The sequence below is a fragment of the Schistocerca americana genome, chromosome 5 (genome assembly GCF_021461395.2).
Source record: "Schistocerca americana isolate TAMUIC-IGC-003095 chromosome 5, iqSchAmer2.1, whole genome shotgun sequence".
Lineage (NCBI taxonomy): Eukaryota > Metazoa > Arthropoda > Insecta > Orthoptera > Acrididae > Schistocerca > Schistocerca americana.
The window spans coordinates 475,142,362-475,170,228 of NC_060123.1; the positions used below are offsets into that span (position 1 = coordinate 475,142,362).

The following is a 27,867-nucleotide window of genomic DNA, read 5'->3' on the forward strand; positions in this document are numbered from 1 at the left end:
AATACTCAGTTGACATTTAGTACTGTCAAAGTTATGTGTTTGCGTTGTTTAGATGTAATTTCATCCTTGTTCTGCACAGAACTTTATTTTTAATAGCTATTTGTTATTTAATGTGGCTTCATGCACCACAAATATTTCATAAATGCTGATGTTAGAAGAATAACACTGAAGTAGCACAAAAGACACAGCAACTGAAGAATAACATTATTCTTTGTGGTTGTGCCAACATTACTCCACAACAATAAATTAGCACATATTTATAATGGTATACATTAACTTCAGCGCTTTCACAGCCAATGTTCAACTGACAAAACTTCTTCACTGAACAAAATCACAAGTATCTTATAACTACTGTTAAATTTATTTTCACAGAAATAATAATTGGCACAATACTACATAAAGCTGTAAAATAATACAAAATGAAATACTTGGATCAACATACTCAAAGAACATTTCTGCAACACAATTTCATATAATTACATAACTTAATATTTACACATGTACAGAAAGGACAACGCTGAAAATTCTTCACAGTTCAGTTACAAGATGATCACTGTTCTTTGCTTTGGTGTCCTATCAGTCTAGCAAATAATCCTCAATGAAATGTTTTAATAACTGTTAAACTGTCACCAACAGCTCTTCTTAAATTGATAAAATAAGTTTTGATTTTGATTAACAAACACTGATATTATGTTTCATGATATGTCTACAGACAGGTAAACCCAAAAGTTTGTGTTTCTATTTTTCTTAAAAAAGGTCACTTCAACATTAATGATCCATATGTCTTAGATGGACAATTTTCATAGTTTTCAATACAATGATATCCTAGAATATTTCCTCACTCTGCATAAACTTGCAACATTATATCATCAGTCCTTAAGATGAATAACAGATTTCACCTTTATACTGAACATCATTACAGTATCTACAACTATCTTAAAGCACACAGAAAATTCAGATCTTACAAATGAAAAATATCATTAAAATGTGTAAATAAATGCCCTGCATCTGCTGATTTACTGTTAGGACAGATGAAATTACAAGTCAGCCTCAGTACACTACAATAACTTCACTTTCAATAGACAATAGAAAAATACAGAATTTTCTTGTTGTTACCAATTTAAATGTTAATTCGGGCACATTATACTGAATTATATAAACAAAAGAATGAATAAAAGCCACAATTTTTCCAAAATTATTTTACTGCTGCTTTCACAAAATGGGTTCACAGCCAGCACTGCTGTACCACATACACTCGGCAGGTTTATGTAATATTGTTCTCAATTTAATTAACACACACATAAAATTTTAAGTATGCACCATTTTCTGGCCACACAATGCCAAAACTGTAAACAAAATGACTGCAGGGTATCTGCAGGAGAATGTCAAATATATATTTTTCTATTGTAATTCACCATTGTGCTGCAGAATGGTTCACTGGACTTTCTTGGCTACCAGTTGTATTTTCGTCATCTTGAACATCAATTCAGCAGGCAAGAACAGTTTTACAGATATACAGATTAGCACTTCCAATGACATGAAGCTACCGACTAATTTCAATATTTTGATCTCATAAGAGCAAAGAGCATTACATTAAATGCTACAGTACAGTGAAAAATAATTGTTTCATAACCACAAGACAGATATCATTATCTACAGTAAGAAGTCTGTTTCTATGATTTAATCATAGTTGCAATTAGACTGAACACAAGTGATTTTGGTACAACAAAAACTCCTTCTATCCTGTAACGGAAGTAACTCGTGCTGGCACTAATAACTATCACAAAACTTCTGCTGGAAATGTAAGTCTTACACCACAAATATACCTTTCTCTGAGTGATTATAAGGTTTATTACAGTCTGGCATTACTAAACTGTATTTGGTGCACTGTAACTGCCACTAATATGTGTAAATGCAGCACTTAATAAAAGTGCTAACTGCAGCAGTATTCCCAAAGAAAGAGTGCACAAGCATTCTTAAAATACATAAGTCATGCATGCATGAATAATGACTGATTTTCTTTGAACACATTTTGAAAAGCTGCAGGATGAATCACATGCATTGCATATCAAATGCCTAACATAAATTCACATTTAGTCATCAATTATGTGCCACAACGCAAGGGACACCTCAATATGCCTAAAATCAGTCTGAGTAACAGTCAATTAGAACATCAAAATCATGTGCTCTGTATTATAATGATTCAAGCATATCATTATTTGTGACAAAACACATTGGCCCATACATTAAAAACCTCTTAATTAGTAACCAGGTAGAGGCGTAACAGTATGGTACTGACAGCATCCCTGTCAAGCTAATAATCACTGCATGCATTTAGAATTTCTTTCGGCAGGAATGGCAGCAGTTGTTATGGTAATACTTATACTTGCAGAGTCGAGCTTGTACAACAAGATGACAGTTTGGAAATTTGTCTACACAGTCGTTCCCTGTAACAAAAATGAATTCTCATACAGTAATGCCCACAATGGAAAATTTTTCACATGAACTGTCAAAATTACTAGCAGAAATAAATTTTGCTTATGAACATACCAACAGCTGCTGTAAAAATCAAATGAGAACTGAAATGATTTCCAGTGACTAAATAATTGAAAGCTTAATTACTCAGAAACCCACAGTGTGGTATTTGATACAAATAATACCTTAAAGATAAAGGAAATAGTGATTACTTATCAGAAAATATAAATTAAAATCATGTAAATCCCTTGGTGTCCTAGTGGATAACAAATTAACATGGAATCAAATGTACAGACAAGATGATAACATTTCAGACTTAAGTTTTCTTTGTATAAGTATCCACTTTGATGAAGCTCAGACACACATAGTTTTGCAAGATTTCACTCACAGATACCTAAATGACTTTGTGGTCCAACGCTACAAATAAAGAATAAAACATTTATACTGTAATGAAAGAATAATAACAGTATCGTGTGCAATCAATAAACCAACACATTATAGAGACTTCTTCATGTTTTTAGTCATTTGTATGTTGCTATCCATTTACAATGATCAGCCAGAACATTATGACACTTAGCTAATAGCTGGTATGTCCATCTATGACACGGATAACAATGACAATGCATCATGGCATTGAAGCAACGAGGCCTTGGTAGGTCGCTCACATCCCATATGTGTTCAATTGGGTGAGTTGGATTGCCAGCACATTAATTGGCACTTACCACTGTGTTCCTCAAATCATTACAACATACTCCTGGCCTTGTGACATGGCACATTATTGTGCTGAAAACTGCCACTGCCATCGGGAAAAATGACTGTCATGAAGGCACATACATGGTCTGCAACCAGTGTAGTATACTCCTTGGCCATCATAGTGCACTGAACATGCTACAAATGATCCCCAGAACATAGTGGAGCTGGCACCAGCTTGTCTCCATCCTACACTACAGGTGACAAGGAGATGTTACCCTGGAAGACAATGGATCCGCACCCTCCCGTCGGCATGATGAAGAAGGTATTAGGATTCATCAGACCATGTAAATCTCTGCCACTGCACCAATGTGAAGTGCCAATGGTCATGTTCCCATTTCAGTTGTAGTTGCCGATGTCATGGTGTTAACAATGACACACCCACAGGTTGTCGGCTGCGAAAGCCCACCATTAGGAGTGTTTGGTGCACTGTGTGTTCAGATGCATGTCTGATGATACTTCTGCCACAGTTTATTGCCTGTTATGTTTTAACAGTCTGCCCAAACGACATTTGACATCTGTCATGAGGGGTGGCCGCCCAACCCCAAATATCTGGATGTGATTTCACCTTGGTTTTTCGACGTGTTGAAGGTACTCAATACAGCACTCCTCGAACAACCAACAACATGTGCAGTTTCTGTAATGCTTGTGCTGAGGCTCTGGGCCATTACAATCTACTCTCAGTCAAACTAAGATAGGTTGCATGCCTTCTCCATTCTAAACATGGACAGGATACTCACTGAAATTACGTGCAACCTGTGTACTCCTGACTAGCAGTCATTCCTTGCCAACTGAAACTGCTATTGCCTTGTTGGGTTTATATCGACAGTAGGTCAGTGGTCATAATATTCTGGCTGTACACACTGTGAGGCAGAGAGGTTCTTGCTTGTCAGAGTGTGAACATTTGATTAATTTGCTATTTGAATTCTCTTGAAATCCCCCCCCACTTATGAGCCACTTAAACTGTAGTTGTGCATTCACGACACAGTCCCACAGTCCAAAGTAGTGCTAAAAATGAGTAGAACTCATACCTAAACTTGAGACTGATAGCAGTAAGATTTTTGGAGTAAATCTAAATGTATGTCAGAAGGACAGTCTAATGGGAAATGAAGATGGTGTATAATTGGACTGGACAAGAATTTCAGATCCACCAGAGTCACCTCCAGACATAACCAAAAGCTTCAGAGAAACCCTCAGCTCTCTAAAACATTATGTTCCTGCATGTTACCGCCATCACTGGAGGAGACTTCACTAATGCATAATGCTTTCTCTGAAAATTTCTTGGAACAATTAGTTTGGAAGCTCATTTATGATGAAAATATATTACATATAATGGCAAAGAATAGACCTGACCTCTTTGAGAAGTTCTGCATTGAATTTGGTATCAGTTGCAGAAGTTGATTATTAAACTAAAAGAGAACAACTAAACCAAGTAGAAAGTCTTAAGTGTCCACTAATACAAATAGAGACGTCCAGTAATACAAATAGAGATGCACTCATGTCATACCTCAGACAGGAACTCGAAATATTTACCTCTGGGCAGGAAAATGTAGAGGAACTGTGACTCAAATACAATCAAGCACTGGATGGGACGATCCCTCAATGGTAAATAATTGTTGTAATTAAACTTGGTGATTACTGCACAATATGTATAAACTGAAGCATATGGCTACAGTGAAAAAATGCTGAATGAAAAGCATTTTGCTGTTAAGAGGGCAATGCATGAAGCCTGCAATAAATACCGTAGTAGAGTCTTATAGAAAGATTTCTTACAAAATCCAGTATATGAGGGCTGTTCAAAAAGTATCCAGCTTTTATTTTTAAGTTCAGAATAAAATTAAGTTTTCAGTTGCAAATATATTTTTATTTCACCCATGCTGTTGCCACTGTTGGAAGTATTGCTCGGAAACCTATTTTGGTATGATGCACAGCTGTTCTGTCAAATGCTGCATAATGTCAAATTCTGCATAATGTCTTCCCTGTTCTGAAATATGGTCCCTTTCAAAGCCTATTTCAGTTTAGGTAAAAGCCAGAAGTCACTCAGTGTTAGGTCGGAGGATTTGGAGGCTGACAAACCAGAGCCATATTGTATTTGGCCAAAAAACTCTCGATTAATTTCGAATGATGCATGTGTGTGCTATCATGGTGAAGGTGCCAACTAGTCGCTGCCTACAAACAAGTCTGGCTGTTTTCATATTACTGCTTCATTAAAGTAATGTAGAACCTCTTGGTAGTACTCCTTATTGACATTAATATGTTCTTGTGTGGGCTTGTGATGGACCACACCACTGGAGTCAAAAAAGATGATCAGCATGATTTTCACATTCTTGTTGAACTTCTTGCTTTTTTGGGTCTTGGAGATGATGGATATCCTCATTACAATGAGTGAAACTTTGTTTCTGAGTCATACCTACTAACTCGGGGCTCATCACCAGTGATCAACCAGCATGTCCTGTGCAATTTCCAAATGAAGTGGCTTTGCTCAGTTGTTAGCAACTTTCACACAAATTTTGCTCAGATCCTCCTAGGGTTCAAATGTTCCATTAAAATTGAATGAATGGATTCAATATGAATTTTAACCTTGTCTGCAAGTCATGTGATCATGAATTGTCTATACTGCATCTCCAAGTCCTCTCTTTTGTGGATGTTGAGGGCCTAACTGAACGTCCTCACTCTTCACTGATGAGCGGCCATCTTGGTGGTACCCACTGCTTCATCCCCAAACACTTGTCAAACCTTGTGAGTTGTTTCAACTTGAGAATCACCAAGCTTAAAATAAAATTTGATGCAATAATGTTGTTCCAAATTTTCTGTCATTTTGCCCACAACACAAAATCGGATGACTACTGCTAACATGTGTTGACTTATTAATAGCTAGCCAGTGACTTGCAGTTTCTGCAGTCATGAAAAAAGTCAGGCTTGAGCACTACATATGCCTACAAACATAGAGATCATACATGGCTCAACACCTTCATTGGTTTTATCAATAAAAAATAAGCTCGTATACTTTTTGAACAGGCTAGTATATGTAAAGTCTGTCAATGGCAGAAAAGTTAGTGTTCGGCAATAATGGATGACCTTGGAACTGAAGTTGAGTGTAGCTGAACTTCATTTTCAAATGTTTCTTTACTAAGGCAGATATGGTAACACTGGCCCAGTTTACTTCTTGCACCACTGCAGAGATGAGTGATATGAACAGTGGTGTTGAGAAACATCTGAAATAGTTTTAAAATTTTTTTTAAAAAAGCCTCTGGAACCCTATGGAATCTCTCTGATGTTCTGCACAAAATTTGAAGCTGAGTTGGCTCCATTTTTAGTCATACATAATGTAGACCAAACTGAACAAACACTGTGCCTAGTAGTTGGAAGAAAGCGTAGGTTACATCCATCTACAAGAACTGTAGTAGAAATGATCCATAAAACTACTATTCAATTTCATTTATATCCATTTGTTGTAAAATTTTAGGATGTATTCTGAGCTCAACCATTATGAAGAATCTTACATAGAATGACCTCCTCCATGCCTACCAGTGTCGATTTCAAAAATATAGATCATGTGGCACTCAGTTTGCACTATTCCCACATAACATCCTGAAAGCCATGGATCAAGGAAATCCTGTGGAAAGAAGTGCTATGTGAAAAAAATCTACACAAGCACATGATCTCAAAGCGGTGTAATGACTGGAAATATGTTTTAAATGTACAGAAATTTAAAATGTTACTCTTCACAATTTTCAGAAATGTACCATCCTATGACTAACATATTAGTGAGTCATAATTTCAATCAACCAAGTCACACAAATACCTCGGAGGGGTGGCTCATATCCCCAACTTTGGGGATATGAAATGGGATGATGAGTCATAGGTAAATCAGATGGTGGACTTCAGTTCATTGCTAGGACACAGGGATAATGTAGTTAATGATTTTTCTTTTGTGGGTGACCACACCCATGTACTTTTTGAAATATTTTTATTCATTTATTTCACACAATCACGATTTTGGATTTAGAATCATTATCAAGGGCAATTTGAAATGTCTATGTTAACATCAGTAGATGTATGGATCTGATGAACTGTCAAATATACATTATAATTTGGTAATGTTTATTTGCTATGCCATGTTTCAGCCATATCATGTCTTTGATATTTACTCATGCACAACTGTTTTATAAGACCAGATAAGCGTTATTTCTATAACGACATGCCATTTAGTCAGGTTGGAGACCTCAAATTGCCCATGAGAATGTCTATGAAGCCAAAATCATGAGTGTATGAAATAAATGAATACAAATGTACAGTCAAATGGTGAAAATTTCTTAATAATAATAATAATAATAATAATAATAATAATGTAATTAATGTACATAAATAAGCTGCTTTATCACATGTGCATACCATCTTAGAATATTTCTTAAACTATTACTCAAGGGCTTGGCATGCCAAATAGGAATCACAGATGATACTGAACCTATACATAGAAGGTCAGCTTGATAGATGACTGATTTGTCTGACTCAAAAGAGAACATCAGGGAAATACTGAAAACCCAAATTGGCTGATGCATGAAAACAGAAACCAGGCATCCCACAAAATCCTACTCAGAAAGTTTCAAGAATGAGTATTAAGTGAAGAATCTAGGAACATACTTCAGCCTTCTATGTACTACTCCCACAAGGACCAAAAAATGAGATTATACTAATCACAGTGCATACAAAGGCATTAAGCAGTCATTCCTCCAACACTCCGTATGTAAATGAAAGCCAGGAAACCCTATTTTGCCATGCACTTCACAGTGGCTTCCAGAGTGTGTATGTAGATGCCATAGCAACCATCTAGAACTCTTTCAGATCAATGTTTCAATTTTTGTTTGGTTGGTAATGATTCACCATTTTGGCTTACTTCTTAGAGTGGTTTGTTTTACCATTTATTACCAGATCTGGATAATTTACCCACTGGAGTGGGCTGCATCAAATTTACAATATCATTAAATTACAATATAAATGATGTACAACATTAAAAATAATTTAAACAAATTAAACATTTTACCGAAGAATAATTTTTGTTCAACATATACATGGGCCACCCAGAAAGTAAGAGACGTTTTAAAATAAAAACAGATTAAAAATATGAAAAAAAACAAATTTTATTACATACACTTTAAAGGTACACTCTTAAGCTGTTTCTCTATGTAATCACCATTCAGACTGAAGCACTTATAATATTGTGGTACAAGGTTTTCAATATCATCTCTGTAGAAATCTGTCACTTGCCATTGCAACCACTAGTTTACACAGGCACACAGTTCAGCAATCAGCATCAAAGCACTGTGCAGGGAGCCATGTATTCATTGCTGGGAAGAGGTGGTAGTCACTTAGTGCCAAATCTGGGTTCTATAGTGGATGATCAAGGATCTCCCATCCAAAATCCCATAGGAGCTCTAGGGTATGATTGGACGTCTGTTGTAAAAAAAAAAAAAAAAAAAAAAACTTTTGTGCTAAGATTTTCCTCAGACTTGTTTTGTATCACCTGCCTCAACTTTGTCAGTGTTGGCTGATACGCTCTGAGTTATTGTTGTACCATGTTCAAGGAAATCAACAAGAATCTATACTGATTCTATAATGAATTTGTGACTACTGAATTTTTGGCCAAGTTAGCCCCTCTTCTAATTATAATCTATCACAAATCCCTCAAACAAACAACCATGACCGGCTCTTGGAAAAAGGCATAGGTCACCCCCATTTACATGAAGGGAAGTAGAAGTGATCCACAAAACTGCCATCCAGTATCCCTGACGTCGATTAGTTGTAGAATCTTAGAACATATTCTGAGTTCAAACATAATGAGGTATCTTGAACAGAATGACCTCCTCAATGCCAACTAGCATGGATTTTGAAAAATCTATCATTTGAAACTCAACTCATGCTCTTCTCACATGGTGTATTGAAAGATTTGGATCAAGGCAACCAGGTAGATGCTGTATTCCTTGATTTCTGTAAAGCATTTGACTTAGCATCACACCTATGCTTATTGTCAAAAGTACAGCCATATGGGGTATCAGGTGAAATCTGTGACTGGGTTGAGGACACTTTGGTAGGGAGGACACAGCATATTATCTAGGATGGGGAGTCACTGTCAGATGTAGAAGTAACTTTGGGTGTGCCACAGGAAAGTGTGTTGGGACCCTTGCTGTTTGTACTGTATGTTAATGACCTTGCAGACAATACTCACAGTAAAATCAGGCTTTTTGCAGATGATGCAGTTATCTATAATGAACTGAAATACTGAATAATAATAATTTGAAAGAAGCTGCATAAATATTCAGTCAGATCTTGATTAGATTTCAATGTGGTGCAGAAATTGGCAACTTGTTCTAGATGTTCATAAATTTAAAATAGTGAACTTCACAAAGCAAAACAATGTAGTATCCTATGACTACAATATCAACGAGTCACTGCTGGAATAGGTCAACTCATATAAATAGCTGAGTATAACACTTTGTAGGGATATGAAATAGAATTACCACATAGGTTGTCATGGGTAATCTAGGTGGCAGACTTTAGTTTATTGGTAGAACACTGAGGAACTGCAATCAGTCTACAAAGGAGATTGCTTACAAACCACTCGTGTGACTAGTCCTAGTATATTACTCAGATGTGTGGACCTGTACCAGATAGGACTGACATGGGATTTGAACGCATACAGAGAAGGGCAACACAAATGGTCACAGGTTTCTTTCAGTCATGGGAGAGTGTCACAAAGATACTGAAGGAAATGAACTGGAAGACTCTTAAAGATGGATGTACACTATCCTGAGAAAGTCTAATAACAAAGTTTCAAGAACTGGCTTCTACGAATATACTGCAACCCCCTAGGAACAGGAAGAAACCCTTATAACTGGTACAGTAGGATATACCCTCTGCCATGCACCTCACAGTGGTTTGAAGAACATAGATGTAGATATAGCATCAGTCCTGTAGAGTCCCAAAACACAGGAGCCATGATCTTTCTTGCTGACAGCATCTGCGGACACTTCCTTGGTTTCTTGTGACAAATTGTGTGTCCCCATTCCATTAACCGCATTTTGTTTCACAACTGACATGCTTCGCCCAAGTCTGATCCCCAGTGAGGATACGATTGATAACTTTGTTACCATTTTTCTCGTAATCATCAAGGAGGGTCATTGCTGCAGCCAATCTCTGTTTTCCTGTGGTCTTCGATTGGAAATTTGGAAGCCCATCTAGCACAAAATTTGTGGTAACTAAGTTTCTCCGCCACAACTGGAAGCACCAAATTCCATGAAATTTGGGGTAAATGTTGTAAAAATTCTGTAATTGTGGAATGACCATTTTCATGAATTTTGTCATTGATTTTCATCACCAGTTCATCAGTCACAAGGCTAGGGCTACTACTGTGGTCGTTATCTTGAACACTGGCTTGGCCACTTTTAAAATCAATGCACCACTGCCTCACTTGGGTTTCACTCATTATCCCTTTTCCACACACATCACAATGTTCACAATAAATTTCAACTGGTTTGCAGTTTTTTGCCAACTGGGCCTAATCAAAGAATGCACCTCACAAGTGTTGGGATTTTCTATTGCAGCACACATTCTAACACATCACAGAAAGCAAAGCAGCAGAAACAACGATCACACACTACCACCGCTGGATGCATACTGAGTGTAGGAACTTTATGGTATCAAGATGGTGGCTGTAGCCCTGCCCACCACTGCAACATCTGTTGCTCTCTAGATAGCCCCTGTATTTCATCAGTAAGTGCTAAATTTGGAGAAAGTTCAAGAGACTCAGTTGAAGTCCATAGGCATTATGGTAGTGAATTGTACATAACTGTGCATGGTATATAGAAATTGGTCTGCAATTACTATTTTCAGTCTCTCCAGGAGGTATCCAGTATCTTGCAAACATACTCAGTGTAGCCATTCTGTGAAAGTTTGTGATCTATTACAAAACACAGCAACTTTACCGTTTCCACATGATCCATGCATTTGCCTTTGCTGAGGCAGAATGCCATATATATTATTTTCCTTCATTTATTTTGATCTTGTTTGAGATGACCCACTCCTTGGCATTCTGAATAGTGTACCTAATTCCAGCACTGCATGAGTAGAATTATTTCTTTTGTCAATAACAGTAGTATCATTGCCAAATTGTAGTGTGTGACCAGCTTAGCTTAGGTCATTCACAAAAATGAAAAAAAGGAGAGGCATTACGATAGAACCTTGTGGCATGCCATGCTCGAACTTCTGTTCTGGAATGTTGCTCCTTGGACCAAAACAATCTGCCATCTGTTTACTAAGTAGGGCTCAAGGATAACTAGTGTGTACCTCCCACGACATTAGTATTTTAACTTTGTGGATAAGCTCTTATGGGGATGCACTCAAATGCTTTGCTGAGATCACATTTTGTGGCTGCCAGAGACTCTCTCTCCCCAAATTTCAGTTTCTTTTGTGTTAATCAAGACAGTTTCAGTAGTAATTGTGGACTTTCACTTTCAAAAACCATGTTGTGCATGACAGAACAGATTGTTTTACTCAAAGTGGTTTCAAATTGGATTTTAAAAAACAGATTCCATTACTCCAGGTAGATTGAGATTGGTGTATAACTTGACACTTGGCAAGGGGACCTTCCTTTTTGTAAATTGGTACTAGCTAGTTTCAAGAAGTCTGAAATTTCTGTGGCTAAGCAATTGTTTACTGCTGTAGTTAATGGATGGGATATTTCTGTGATAATTTTCTTAGGGATGGTACAGACCATCCTATAAATATTTGCACTCTAAATGTTTATATGCTTTCGCAATTTTCATTAAGACATTAGGTTGCACTTTCTTTCAGGTTTCCTTTTTGCAATGTGTTTTATTAATTACAATAGCAACAAGATACAAACACATATCTGGGATTTCACCTACAGTATGTTCTGTCACTTTAATAAAGTAGCTGTTAAAATCATTGGGTCTTCAAGCTTTTGAGGAGGAGGTCTGCTTTTTCCTGTGCTCGGTCACTAGATTCCAGGCTGCCTTGCATGTCTTATTGGCTTCGCTTAAGAATCTATCATTTTGTTCTTCTTTGCTTCCTCTACTTATTTCCTGTAAGGTTTTTTAGACTGTAAGTAATTACTGCCAAGCCAAGTGTTTAGTTGCAAAGTCTACGTGGCTGCATAGGAAGGGTCAATCAGGATTGCCACAATCCTTTTTAGATTAGCTATTTTCAGTGTCCAACATGGTACAAATGTGTGCAAATTATTTGGCAGTTTTTGTCTATTTTTTTTATTTTACCATGTAACTCTTAGGTATCAGTGGGAATGTATCAGCAAACTTGGTTTTCAGTGTCAGCATCACTAGGTACCATTTCTGTAATTTTCTGCTGACAGTGCAGCACAGAAAGCTCTTTATTTTCCCTTTGCGATAACACTTGTGTGGAACTCATAATGTGAATGCCATGTATTTGAGTACTGATAAATATCTTCATTTGTAGCTTCTTAATTTGTGCACTTTCATCAGCCAGCATTTCTTTTTCCAAAAGTGTTATTAATAGTAAATGTCCTGCTTTTCAACATAATATAGACATATTCACATTTGGTAGCCTACAAAAATGTCTTTTGTTATTGGTACATTATATAAGTTTCACATTTTGTTGCCATAGTGAACAGCACTTTTTGTTTTTATAGGTTAGAGCTACAGTATAATTACTACCAGCATTTTGATGTCGTCTTATTTTTACTATCTTAGCTATTCCCTAACCTTGTGTGTTCGAGTCATCAGTTAAGTATGTAATTGTACTCATGCTATTGGTTGTATTGTGTCTATAATATAATTTTTAGCATGATGACAAAGCTTTCTGTATATTTCGCATATGTTGTGATTTTTTGGTGTTGATTTTCAGTATATGATAAATACACTGCTGGAAAAAAAATTGTACGCCTGCTAGGACGAAGTTGATTTTGATCCGATGACAGCATATACCGCTTGTGGGACAGTAGAAGTACTGATAATGGTTTCAACATTGTCCATCAATAGTGGCACAGCTGCCAGAGCACAACCTGTGTCTACTCTTTAATAGGGAATGCTCACAGCCAGAAGGCTCAATGTGGTGTTAAAGTGTGAAGCAAGCATGCAATCATGCCACAGAAAGGCACTCGTGCTTTCTACGGACATATGAGAAAGTTTGAAAGGGATCAAACTGTGGCCTTCCAAGTGGCGAGATGATCGTTTTGGAGAATTGCCATACAAGTTGCATGCTGCGTCAGTTGTGCAACAATGCTGGTATTAGTGGTCATGTTAACACACCCGTAAATAAGGTGGATATCCACGCAGCACAGATGCCCTCCTGGAGCATCATATTGTAAGGTCAACAGTATCATATTATACAGCTACTACAGCACAAGTAAGAGGGATTGTGAACCCAGGTGTATCAACACAACTGTTTATTAGCAGTAGGACTACGGGCATGCACACCACTTGCCCATCTTCCCCTCACACCTCTGCATCAAGGTGCACGGCATGACTGGTGCCATCAGAGAGAATCACTTGGAAGATGGGATGGTACACCGTGGTCTTCAGCGATGTAAGCAGATTCCACCTGCACACAAGTGATGGTCATTTGCAAGTACAATGTAGACCTGGTGAGTGCAGTCTCATAGAGTGCAGTCTCATAGAATGCAGTCTCATAGAATGCAGTCATGCAATAAACACTGGCCTCAGGCCTTATGGTCTGAGGTGCGATAAGCTACAGCTCTCATTCACCTTTGGTATTTTTGGAGGGGACACTAAACAGCACTTGCTATGTGCAGATTGTCATTAGAAAAAATGGCTCTAAGCACTATGGGACTTAACTTCTGAGGTCATCAGTCCCCTAGAACGAAGAATTACTTAAACCTAACTAACCTAAGGATAGGACATCACACACATCCATGCCCGAGGCAGGATTTGAACCTGCGACCGTAGCGGTAGTGCGGTTCCAGACTAGCGCCTAGAACCGCTCCGCCACTCCGGCCGGCAATTGTCGTTAGACCCATTCTTTTGCCAGTCTTGCAATAGGAAGGTGATGTTTTGTTCCAATAGGATAGTGCTTGCCCACACACTGTACCTGAAACTCAACATGCTCTGCAAGACATGCAATAACTTCTCTGGTCAGCAAGATCTCTGGACTTGTCTCCAGACAAGCACGTGTGAGATATGATGGGATGACTCGTGTGACTTGTCAACCAACAACTCATACAGAATTATGTGAACAAATCAAGCAGGCATGGAAAAGCATATCTCAGGACAGTATTCACAATCTGTTCGATCAATTGGGTGCTCAAGTCAGCACACGGATTGCCTCCCGTGAAGCCTACACCGCATACTAATATGTGTGTTTCAGCATGCTTGTGCAACTGATCTATAAATGTAATAATTTCATGTACTCCACACGCACTGTTCCCACAATAAATTTTTAGTGAATTGGAAACATCTAAAAGAGTGTACTAATTTTTATTTCCAGCAGTGTAGTTGTAGTGTGTTTTGTTACTAGGTGACATATTACACATACTGCAGTATCCACAAGCACCTAGATTACAGTGTTGTTTTTTGTTCTCAGGTATCTGAGTTTTTCAGTGCTATTAATTCAGCTATACCTATGCTTGCAGGGGTTTCCAATTTGATCACTGTCGCTTTCTGATAGAGGGAATCCCACATATTACCTGATAAGTAAACCAGTGAATTAATATGTCAACATTACCATATATAACACAGGTGTCAGCCTGTCTATGGAGTGTTTTGCAGAGTTTTTCATAGGTCAGAGATTTATCACTGATGACAGTGCATGATTCAGGTTTTATGACCAATGTGATATGAATATTTTGGACATTTCTCCAGATAATGTTCCACTTCAATTGAGTACATTTATCTCAGAGTTGCTTACAGTGGACTGTTGCTGCTAGGATATTATAAATGTCTCATTCATTAGTAGTTTTGGTATGGGAATGAAGTGTTTCACGACGAGAATGTTTTACATATAGTAGTTTTGGTATGCCCACCCTGCTGTTTATGTATGGTAGTGTTTCCGGAAGTAAGGATATAAAATGTTAATTTAGCTAGGTTACTCAGTGGTGTGGTACTTCTTGGCTTACATTTGGTTATCAGATTTTGGATTAGACTTAGACTTTGCTATCTGTTTTTGTATGAGGTTAATTAAGAGTGTTCGGTGTTTAATGTCACACGCTCACAAGATTAAGGCCTCCTTTTGCAACTGGTAGAATTAATTCATCAAACTGTACTTTTAAATATACTGGCACTCAACATCAACCAGCAAAAGCCTCATTGGAATTTGTTGGCCCAGGGAAGTGGGATAGGAAGGATCTTCACCATGTAGTATAGTTTACTTGCTAATAATATGTATATGGTGCTTTCAATTTTTGACGGAACTCCAGTTCCCAATTAGAATGAAATTTCAAGATGGTTCTTATTAAGTTTAATATATCTCTCCAGTTGTAAATTATCTGAGCTGGAAGTCTGTTGAGGTAGAGGCCAAGTGACATACACAAAGTGCTCGTTTTGCACCAGTCCACACTGTAAGTAATGTTGATGCCTTGTTCGATGTTTAACAGAGTCATACTCTTTGTCCTGTGCTTGGCACCTGTTGCTGTTCTAAGAAAATGTGTGAGATAGGACACCCTTTCCTCATGGACTGAGCAAAAAAAAAGAGGAATATCATAGAAGCAGGCATGCACATAAGACCTTATTTCATGTGGTGTTTGTAATAGTTGTTGAGATCCGTCAGCAACTTTGTTGATCATCGTGCATTGTACCATTGTACTGAATATAAAATATGGTGGAGAGGCACATTTTCATCTTTGGCCATGTCTTTCAGTTTTGGATCTGATAATAATGGCTTCCAGGTGGAGTCATTTGATATTCATTATTTTGGGTTTGTATCTTTTAGTTTTGCATTAAGTGTCAGCATTAAGAACGTTTCCACTTTGTAATTCTCAAAGACATTGGCAATAAGATTCCACTGTCTGATTTTGCTAGAAATATTGTCATGAATGTTTGATAATAGTAGTGTTGGTTTGGTATAACAGAATCACAAATCCAGAGCACTGGCACTTATCTTTACATTGAAGTGTCTGCTACTATTTCTGTTGTATCAAGTCATTGAGAAGATGTATATTGAGCTTCCAATATCCTCTGCCATGGTATATAGCCTGCCAATATAAATTAGTGTAACAATGGTAGGTACAGTAATCAGAGATATTAATAGTGGCAATGTTATAGTTTATGATTTTGCTATCAAGCTCAGGTGGAACACAGAGACTGTCTAACCTTCTTGCCAAGTCAGCACATGTAGCCATATAAAGTAGTTTCTCCCAGGTGTAACTTAGGCATAATCCATGAACAAGGTGTTTTAGTTCAGGGTACATGCTCAGATTTGGAATTTGACCCTTACTTCAAATGATGCTGCCAGTAATTAACCCCAGATTATTCACACAGAAAAGGCTGCTCCATGTTGACAATTGTGTCCTCCAAGAGATACATAGGGATATAAAATCTGAATGTCATTAATATTCACACTGATACCTCTACCACTTAAAAGATGTTGAATACTGTGATGTGGAATACCATCACAAATTAAAATGTCAGTTCCATTTGTGCTATCTCTACAGAGATTAAGAATGTGTTTGTACCCTGGTATGTTGAAGCCTTCAGTTGAAATGTCTAGCAGAAATGCCTTATCTACTCCAGTTCAATGCAATAAATCTCTAAGGCACCTAAATTGGACTTCAGCTATATCCAATTTATGTTGACAGGAGATCAACCACATTTATTTTTTAATCCCAGCTATCTATGTTTGTGGTAAAGGTGGCCAGACAGGCATCACCTCTTGTAAGAAGTGTTTGCTACAAGGAGCCCATAAATGTTCACCAAATTCAGGAAGTTCTTTCCTTAGCACTTCTGCCCCCTATGTGTATATCAAAATCATCACACAATACTCCTGTTGATGTACAACATGTCAACTGACAACAACATTCCATTTGCATCATAAAGTACTAAAAATTTCCATTTCGCGAATGGAGCACAGAAACAAGAATCATGTTTATATCTACTGACTCTAAGGAAGTCAATTTTAAATGTAAATCTGTGCACAAATTCTTTAATTCCATTCATGATTTTCTGTCACAGATGTCACTATTCGTAGAAACTGATGGAAAGTCACTGAGTAAAACACAAGTGGTTTCTGGTGTTTCCTCAAGGTAGTTTTATAGGCCCTCTGTTGTTTCTTATCTACATAAATAATTTAGGAGACAATCTGAGCAGCCATCTTAGGATGATGCTCGTGTTTAAGGACTAGTAAAGTCATCAGAAGACCAAACAAATTGTAAAATGATTTAGAAAAGATATCTGTATGTTGCAGAAATTGGCAATTGACCCTAAATAACAAAAAGTTTGAGGTCATCCACATGAGTGCTACAGGAAATCCATTAAACTTCAGTTACACAACAAATCAGTCTAACTAAATACCTAGGAATTACAATTACAAACGACTTAAATTGGAAAAGAAAACACATAGAAAATGTTCTGGAGAAACTGAACCACAGACTGTGTTTTATCAGCAAACTATTTAGAAGAAGCAACAGATCTACTAAAGAGAAGCTCACACTACACTTGTCCATCCTCTTTTGGAGTACTGCTGTACAGTGTGGGATCATTCTCACACACAATTAATGAAGTACATTGAGAAAGTTCAAAGAAGGGCAGCATGTTTTGTGTTACTGACAAATAGGGGAGAGAGTTTCATGGATGTGATATAGGATTTGGGGTGCACATCATTAAAACAAAGGTAGTTCTCATTGCAGCATGATCTTCTCACAAAATTTCAGTCACCAACTTTCTCATCCAAATATAAAAGTATTTTGCTGATGTCAACCTTCATAAGGAAAAATGACCATCATAATAAAATAAGGGAAATCAGAGTTTGGACGAAAAGGTATAGGTGTTTGTTTCTAATACTGTTGCTTTGAATGGCCTCTGGAATAAAAACTGCTGTAATAGAACTTGATGGGCCCTTTGGAACTATTCATTATTTTATCCTATAGTTCAAAGTCAACATCAATTTTGAAACTGCTACTTAGGGCTACTGTATGTACGAGGGTTATTCCAAAAGTAAGGTCCGATTGATTGCCAAATTGAAACCACAGTGAACATCAGAAATGTTTTACTTGTAACAATTAGCTACACCTTTCAGCTACTTCTCTACGTAGTCGCCGTTCTGACTTAGACTTTTGTCATAGCGTTGTACCAACTTTTCAATAGCCTCATCATAGAAGGCAGCCGCCAGTGCTTTCCGCCAATTCTCCACGCTGGCCTACACCTCGTTGTCTGTGTCAAAATGTTGTCTTCAAAGACAGCGGTTCATGTGACCAGAGATGAAACTCAGGGGGAGACAATTGCGGACTGTATTGTGGGTAATCTCACATTTCCATTTGAAAACGATGCAGGAGCATCTTCATTGCCCCTGCAGAATGCGGCTGAGAATTGTCGTGAAGACGAAACAGCACGACAGTTATGTAATGTTGGCTGCATAGCTTCAGGCGAAATTTCTCACCAGGCCCTCGTACTTGGCGGCAGACACTATTTTCTAGACATCTTTACGCACTCACTGCGAGCTCAGAAATGAGAAGAGCGACGTGATGCTAACTGGGGTTATACTAGAGACACTACCCAACACATCTGTGCAAAGCTTTATCGGATTTTCATAGTCGTTTCCATTTCGCGACCGATCAGACCTTACTTTTGGAATAACCCTCGTAGCTTCTCCATTTTGAAGCTACTGTAAACTGGAAAAGTATTTTGAAGAAAGCTATTTACATTTTCAGTTGTTGTTCCATTTTTAACTTTGTTCAACTGGAATCACTGAAACTACTTGCTGCTTATATAGCAGAATGGGTCTTTTGATGGTTTCATTCCGTTTGTGCCCCTGAAGCACACTTTTATATGACTGTTTTTGCTTCACAGGTGTGTTTACGATAGTCTTCTTAAGATAACTTAAAGCTAAAAAACAACTTATTTACCAGCATCACGTTTTATATGGTCACTTTTAAGTGTGCTTAGATTCATAAATTAACATTAAAAAACAAAAATTGCGTACCTTTGTGATGAACTTCATCAGCACCATTGTTATCTGGAATAGCCTGGTCATTTACACCATTGTTCTGCACTGGGTTATCATTTGACTTCATATGATGTGTGCTTCCTCTTTTTTCTGTGTCACCAGATGTCACTGTAGAATAAATTCTCAATATAATTATTTTCCATTACTAAAAATAAGTACATGTGTGACATGAAGATGTAGAAGAAAACATTCCTCCATGTCTGGTTAATGTAGATTTGTCTTATCGTGTGTTTTGAGGGTAAACAGGTCATTAAATATGACTGCAGAAGCAGTGTACAAAATCCAAATACACTTTCTGGAAGAACCCAAGGTGTGTTCCAAGAAGAAATGGTATACATAAGAGATAAACCTAGTGGCTTAGAACTATTACACATAAGAAATAAATGTTTGGTTTAAGACCATTGTACAATCATGTTGTTGATAATGCTGCTACTTCATTCAAATTTAGCATAATTTTATCTTCAAAGTCTGTAATATTTATAAATGCTCCAACAACAAATACATGCTGCACCAACACACACACACACACACACACACACACACAGAGAGAGAGAGGGAGAGAGAGAGAGAGAGAGAGAGAGAGAGAGAGAGAGAGAGAGAGAGAGAGAGAGAGATCAATGTAAAACAGATTCTAATTTTTCAGGTAGAAGAATAATCAAGAAAGAGAAGTACAAAGACAAGGGATACAGAATCTGAGACTGAAGTGCAATGAGTCCCAGCAGATTACAAAAAGTTATTAGTTTCCCCACATGCTGTTTCTGTTACTGGTCATGTAATTAATGAAAAACCACTCCAGTCCACTACCAGATTTGTCCTCTATAATAGGCCATTATCAATTGGATCTGAAAACTGCCATAAATATTATAGATGTATAAGGGGTGAACAAAATGTGGAAACAAAAAACACAACACATTACCATGCTTACTATAGTATATAAAAACTGTTGGGTTTCAATACAGCTTCCAGTAGTCCTGAAATGGATAGATAGAGGTCCTGTATGGTTTTAAAGGGAATCTTATTTCATTCTTCTGCAAAATAGTGCCAAGTGCAGGTACTGATGATGTTATGGATAGTGATTACACATCCTTCACTCCAAAGTAGACCACCAAAGACACAATAATATTGAGCTCTGGTGACTGTGGTTGCCAGGTGAGATGCAACAATTCATCCCCGTGCTCACAAAATCAGTCCTGAAAGACACGGGCCATGTGAACAGGGGCCCTATCCTCTTGGAAGACATCATCACCATTGGAGAACAAACATTGTACCATGGGATGGATCTGGAAGTAATACAGACCTGCAGAGTAATCATGGGGTTCATTAATAGCATGATATTGCTGCCTAAATCACCACTGAACCCCTTCCCTGTTTCATTCTTGGGATGCAAAATAGTCAAAAGTTGGAAACTGCATGAAACAAGATTTGTCTGATCAAATGACTTTCTTCCACTGCTCCACAGCCCAAGTTTTATGGCTTCGGCACCAATTTTTCCTGGTAAGGGCATTTGCATCACTAAGTGGTTTTAGAATTCTAGCTTGCCTTGCCAATCCTTGTTTCTGGAGCTCCCTTCATGCTGACAGCTTTCACAAGTATGGTATTCAGGTTTGCAGTGACTTCCGCAGCCCTTATTTTTCATCACAACACTCTTCAATGACCATCTGTCACAATCACTTGACACACACTTTTGTCCACTTAGTGGATGATGCTATCTTTGATATGGTGCCTCTTGAAATACCAAACACTTTGGCTACTTTTGTTACAGAGGTACCCACCGAATGAGCACCAACAATTTGCCTACATTTGAATTCTCATATCTTCATCATTATGTGCTCGCAACCACACAGAACACTGTTCTGACAATGGCTGAGACATACAACACATTGAGAACATTACACAGGTAATGTCTGCAGTCAAATAAAATAGTGCAAACAGCAGGCTCAGCTAGCATCTTTATTCATGTTCAAGCATGCATTTCTCATGGTGTTTCCATATTTTTGTCCAACGTCTGAATAAATACAACAATGCAACGAACCCAAGGAATATTTACAAAGAAATGAATTATACAGCCCATGTATCTCATGATATCACTGGACACATAACATTTTAAACCCACCTGAATTGCACTTTTATCATTTGGATGTTCTTTTCTGCAGCATAATGTATGTTCTATATTCTAGTATACACATATAAACCTTGTTTTCCATATTCCATTATATTCGATATTTATATACCTATCATATTTATAGCAGTTTCCAGAACCACTTGAAAATGGCCAAACATAAAGAGGCCAAAACCAGTAATGGACTCAGTAAAGATATCAACAGCAACTGTAGAAGATCTCCATTAATTATAAAAAAAAGTATTGAATTAACAAATTATTTATTTATGTGTGATCCAAATCACTTTCTTTCCAATTAAACTAGAAGAAGGATAATTGTAATGTCCTGTAAACAAAATGTAGTGGTAACTCAGTGTGTTATGGTTATAAAGATGTATGGAATGGAAAAAAGATAGTAACGCAAAATTTTTCCATAGGGCGAAATACACCTACCAGTCAACATAAGCAAAGCATCTTGATCAGCAGAGTGGTGATACAAGAAATGATGAATGTTTACAGATCCAAATTAAATCTCATTCTCTTCCAAAGAGTATGTACATATCACACAGATACATTTCCATTCATTTCAGCCACACACTGCAGTTGGGCCACAGTGTAGGAAGATGTAGAGATGTTTGTTTGACACACATACTACAGGTGGATTCTCAGTTACAGAAATGTAAAACTGAAAATTGATCTACATTGTTAATGTTCCTGTCTAATACTCAATGCATTTAATAATGATCAGTTGTCTACTCACAAAAACAATATTTGTCTTTGTCCTAGGATATTCCATTAATGTGTTAAAAACAATGCCTTATTACATTCAAGTAATAAAAGAATTATACCTCTAAGCAAAATGCAATCCTGATGAAGCATTATTACTCAGTTACCATTGAGAAAGTCTACCCGCTAGTAACCAGCTAATGTATACCCATGCAGTGATGCTTGTCTCTGAAGTACACTGGTTCAAATCCTGGCTGTGCAGAAATTTTAACTGCCAGTATTTGGCCAGCCAAGGGAGGAGAGGTGATGCTATAAAGTTTCTGATCACCAGTGCTTGTGCTAATGTCCTGGATTAAATCCCATGCTTCTCAACATGGCATAAAGTCGGGGTATGAGACACTGTTGAGAGTGACCCACTCATCACTCCATCCCTATGTCACCTGACCATACACATCTACAGCAATCTACAACTACATCTATACTTTGCAAACCACCATGAGGTGCATGGCAGAGGGTATGTCCCACTGAACCAGATATTAGGGCTTCTTCCTTGTTCCACATCCTACCCTGCTTGAATAATACCAAGAGGATGGCATGGTTAATGTCACCATCAGATGCATGGATCAATATCAATAGTGTCACATGCCCCACAATTACATTGCAGTTAAAGACTGTGTACACTATGTTTCTTTATTTTCAGTTTATTATAGATGCAGGCCTCACGTAGAGCAGCTAGCCCACAATGTGCTACTTGTACCATAAACAAATTTAATTCAGAAAAATCATCTGAGAGATGAAAGTGGCAAGTTGGAAGCTTAAATTTTCAGGTACATACCTCTCCTTTTTAATCTTTCACAACTTATCCCTGTTTCTTCCTGAGGATGTAACTAATGGTTCGAAAAGATAAGATATGTACTGTCATATGTGACTGTCAGCAGCACTAAATAGTCTCCTCCTGACAGTAAGCAATGGTCATAAATTGTCTCATAATTCTGTAGTACGCATTATGCCATAGTAAAACAAACTGAATACAGTTTGAAAACAGGTACTCAAGTGGTTCACTTCCAATAGCAACAATCTTTTAAAAAAACTGAGTTTCCAATTAATCAATACTGACAAAAAAGTCTACTTGCCAGCTTGAGGAAGATGTAAGATTTGAAAATGTGAATAGCAAATAGGCAGAAATTTAATTTTTTTTACTGTGAGAAAGTAAGGAAAATACAGAGAAAGCTATAGGCAAATTTTTAAATGTCTGCAGGAAACCTAGAATCTGGTATTAGTAAATAAAATTAAAATAAATACAGTGCTAGAAGCAGTTACACAACATTCTTAGGACACAAATATCTTTGTAGATTATTTAGATAGAAAAGCAGTACATCCTCATCCTCATCATCACCACTACCAACACCATCAACCATTTGACATCCACTGCTAGAAGTAGGCCTCCTCTACACAATCCCATGACTTACAGCCTTCAGTTTTAAGATTCATGTTGCCCCAACATGTTTTCTAATGTTATCTAGTTATATACCTCCTTCCATGAGACTGTCACCTTGGTCTTTTCTTGTGTCTTGCGAAGCAGTAACTTCTTTAGTTAATCTATTGTCCTCTCAACTTTCTTGTCAATACCAGTTTCATTTTCAGTAAATTCATAATTATGCGATTCAGTTACTGTAGCAGATGTTCTAACTAACATTTTGTGTTACATCTTGTTTTCCCTGGAAGTTTTTATCTGAATTTGTTATAAATTACTCGGTTTTTGAGTTTGCTAACAACTATAATTAACATCAAAACATTCTAGGAAACTACTGTAGTTATTTTTTACCACAGATTTTTGTATCACCTTAACAGAAATCTTGTTTTGTGTATCTGCTTCAATTCTTATAGGGAATTAGCAACTTAACTCTACAGATTAAAGGATAATCTAAAGGTTTAATTTAAAGTCCTTTGTTTACTGCCTTGTAATACATTGCATCAGTCAAAATGGGGCCCCACTGTGGATGCTGTTCTCGAACACAGCACGAGTTGGTTGACATTCGTAAGCAGCTGGAAATTGACCTGACTATTGTCAAATGATTGACAGCTGCTGCAAATCGGTGTGTTGGAAGAGCTCCTGGGAGTCATGTACCTGTGTTCATTTTACCGGAGGTACCTCAAATACTATCCTCTCCTGTGGATCATGTCTCCTCTGCAGAAAGTACAAGATCTGTCATTACCTGTCCACTTGACTGCAAGTGGCATGTCAGTGGTAGATCTAGGCGCTTGTACAGGGTGGACAGGGACCAGGGTGGGCTCAGGGTGCTGTACCAATCGCCCTAGCCAATGAGTTTGAGGTGCTGTCTTTCACGCACACTGAAACTGTGCCTGTGAGACTCACTTCACCTGTTGTGGGGAAATCTGTTCTGTCCAGTGTCAGGAGGTGGCAAACGCAAAAGGGTAGTAGTCCAGTAATCGTCGGCAGTTCATACGTTATGGAAAAAATGGTACCCCTTAGGGAAATGGCAGCAAGGGACAGGAAAGGATACCAGGTGTACTCACTGTATATGCCTGGGGGCCTCATTCAACATGTTGAAGAGGCTATTACAGCAGCCATTGAGGGAACAGGGTGCAACCAACTGCAGGTTGTGGCATACATTCGAACAAATATGACTTCTGTCTGGGTTCTGAAGTCATTCTTGGGTCATTCCAGTTATTGGCAGAGAAGACCAGCCCTGTGTGTAAAGAGTTTCAATGAAGCTCACAATCTGCAGCATTGTCCGCAGAACTGATTGTGGCCCTTTAGTTCCGAGTTGAGTGGAAGGACTGAACCAGAGACTTTGAAAGTTCCGTGCAAGCTAGGCTGTAACTTCCTAGACATACACCACAGGGTTGAGAACTGTATCGTCCCCCTAATAGGTCAGGTGTGCACTACACATCAGAGGCTGCTACTCAGATAGCTCACTGTGTGCGGAGTGCACACACAGGTTTTTTAGGTGTCTCTCAATCCAATACAGCAACAGACAATAGCTGTAGGAAACCCAGAAGTATAAAACAAATGCCTTCCACAGGTTAGAGTATTAAAATCTTACTGATAAACTGCCAAAGCATTCACAACAACGTGCCAGAGTTTGAAGCGCTCATGAAAAGCAGTGAAGCTCACATAATACTAGGTACGGAAACCTTGTTGAAACCTGAAATTGACAGCAGTGAGATTTTTGGAGAAAATTTAAGTATATATCGAAAGGATAGGCAAATTGGAAATGGAGGTAGTGTATTTGTCACAGTAGACAAAAAACTCAAATCCACTGAGATAGAAACTGAAGATACATGTGAGATTGTTTCAGCAAGACTCAGTATCAGTGGTGGGCATGAAATGATAATTAGATCCTTCTATCACCCATCAGACTCATCTCCAGTAGCACATATGTACATAAACAGCTATAGATCTTCACTGAACTACAAGAATCTATCAATCATGTTTGCTGCATCTGCACATTACCTACCTCAGTAAATTAATAGAGTAATTTTCAACAAAAGAACCTCAAGAATGAGAGTCTCTAACTCATGAATGAGCCTGTTTTACACAGCACTCAGAGGCAACACGCACTGCTCATGTAAGCCTTGAGAACTTACACTCTGCTGCCCCTCAGGGGCATAACCAATAATAAAAGACACATATCAATGCCAGAAAGCATTAGTGAACATTTTGTCACAAACAAAAGTTGTTACGATGTGATCTCTCACCCTTAGACATCTGATGTGATGACTTTGGAAACCCTGTATAACAGCAGTTATGATTCAAAATTGTAAAATCATGCTTTTTTTTATTAATGTACTGTTTTGTTATATTTTGTGAGTGAAGCTTCTTTCCCTCTTTTGGTGTGTTGTTATCTTTTATTCCTTCATTGGAGATGATCTCAGATTATTGTTGTGTACCTAACAGTAACACAGTTTTACAAATAAAAGTAGTCTTCAGAGAAACTAATGTAATTTAAAATATGATAATGGAAAGCCCTTGACAGAACACAGAAACCTGAATGAGGAAAAAAATACTCATCACATAAAGACAGCACTGAGTAGCATATATGTACGTAAACAGCTATAGATCTGCTATTTCACAAGGTGGGGCAGTGACTGAAACACTGGACTGACATTTAAGGGGGAATGCATTTCAAATCACAGTTTCACAATCCAGATTTAATTTACCTTCGTTTGCAACGAGAAGAATGTAGGATGGTTACTTTCAAAGAGAGAGAGAGAGAGAGAGAGAGAGAGAGAGAGAGAGAGAGAGAGAGACAGACAGACAGAGAGAATTTCCCTCTTCATCATTGCCCATTCTGAGTTGGAGCTTTGTCTCCAATGTCCTCAGCCTAGGTAGGACATTCTGCCCTCTTGCTATGTCAGCTGCACAATCTGCACCATTAATGCCCAAAACACAGTTGAAAGCAACTGTGTCAAACACCAACATTGTTTCAAACAGTGTACAACTTCCTGTGTGGATATGGGGCTGAACTTTGGGAACTGCTTCACAACTAACTTGCATACCACCTTACAAAAATCACTTTTCTGTACTGTACCATTTGAACTCTCTTTCCTACACATTCTGTGGCTATGCAAAATTCCCATGCTGAACACACACTGTTCCTAATTTTCCATTTTCTGTCTGCATCTCCCCAAATACTTGTTCTTCCACATGATCCACTGATCCACCCATCACAATAAATTTATAATTTTACTGTCCTTTGTTTCTTGTGTATGCTAAGCTAAATTTTTTCATCTTTTGCCATTTCTCTTATGTAGGCTGTAGTGTGATCAGACACTTTACTTATTATTTTCCTGGGCCTTACATCTCCCCTCCATTTCTTTGCCAGAGTAATTCCTATGAGAACCACTTGGTTGATTTCCTCCTCCATCCTCATCCTGTGTGTGTGTGTGTGTGTGTGTGTGTGTGTGTGTGTGTGTGTTTTGTGATACAGTTTATTTTTACATGGAATTATTAGATAATAGTGAAATCAACTGTGGTACAATAATTACAGAATATATAATATTGCAATCAATGAAAGCTTTTCTTATGCCTGAAACAAAAAGGAGTAATTTTGTACTAATAAATTTTTGAACTGTTAATACATTACATACCAGCTTGTGTCCCACATTCATGTGTATTGCATGTTCTTCGTGCAGGTGGTCGAAGTTCCTCTGGACAGTTATTTGCCAACTTCTGCTTTTCATCAAGGCAATGTACTTCACGACTTTGTTCACCGGTGCCACACGTTCTAGAACACTGAAAATGAGAGAAAGAAATATTATTCACTAGAGTTTCTGTAAGAAACATATAATTAACGGAAGACTTTTAAAGAAGAACTGAAAGTTGTACATCATTGAAAGTAAAGTTTGTGTTATACGCATTACGTGAGGTAGTGCTCAGTGATGTCAAAAATTCTTGCAATGAGATGTATGTCATTTCTACTAAACAAGAATAGACATAACAAACTGATGGTAAGCTAATTTCATTTTTATTTTCATTCTCGTGATTTTGTTCTGTTTAAAACTCTCTTTCTCCATGTAATGTATTGTTCTCCTTCTAGTTATAGCTGTCACATACTTTGCTCCCTTTTTACAGAAATAATCTCCTCCTCCTCCTTATTACTCTCTCCTACTTTGATCTGATTCTACAG

The 27,867-nt window shown here is 37.7% G+C and overlaps 1 protein-coding gene across 1 annotated transcript in view; it reads right to left on the reverse strand.

Annotated features, from left to right (window-relative positions):
- Nucleotides 1–1,184: 1,184 nt before the first annotated feature.
- The window catches only part of LOC124615369 (ADAMTS-like protein 4), a 732,241-nt gene continuing 705,558 nt past the window's right edge, over nucleotides 1,185–27,867 (reverse strand). Inside the window, exons 12-14 of the mRNA XM_047143191.1 lie at nucleotides 27,329–27,473; nucleotides 19,366–19,497; nucleotides 1,185–2,447 (exon numbers count right to left, since the gene is read on the reverse strand). Of these exons, the coding sequence (XP_046999147.1) occupies nucleotides 2,335–2,447; nucleotides 19,366–19,497; nucleotides 27,329–27,473 (390 nt within the window). The 3' untranslated portion in view covers nucleotides 1,185–2,334. The remainder of the gene's footprint in view (nucleotides 2,448–19,365; nucleotides 19,498–27,328; nucleotides 27,474–27,867) is intronic.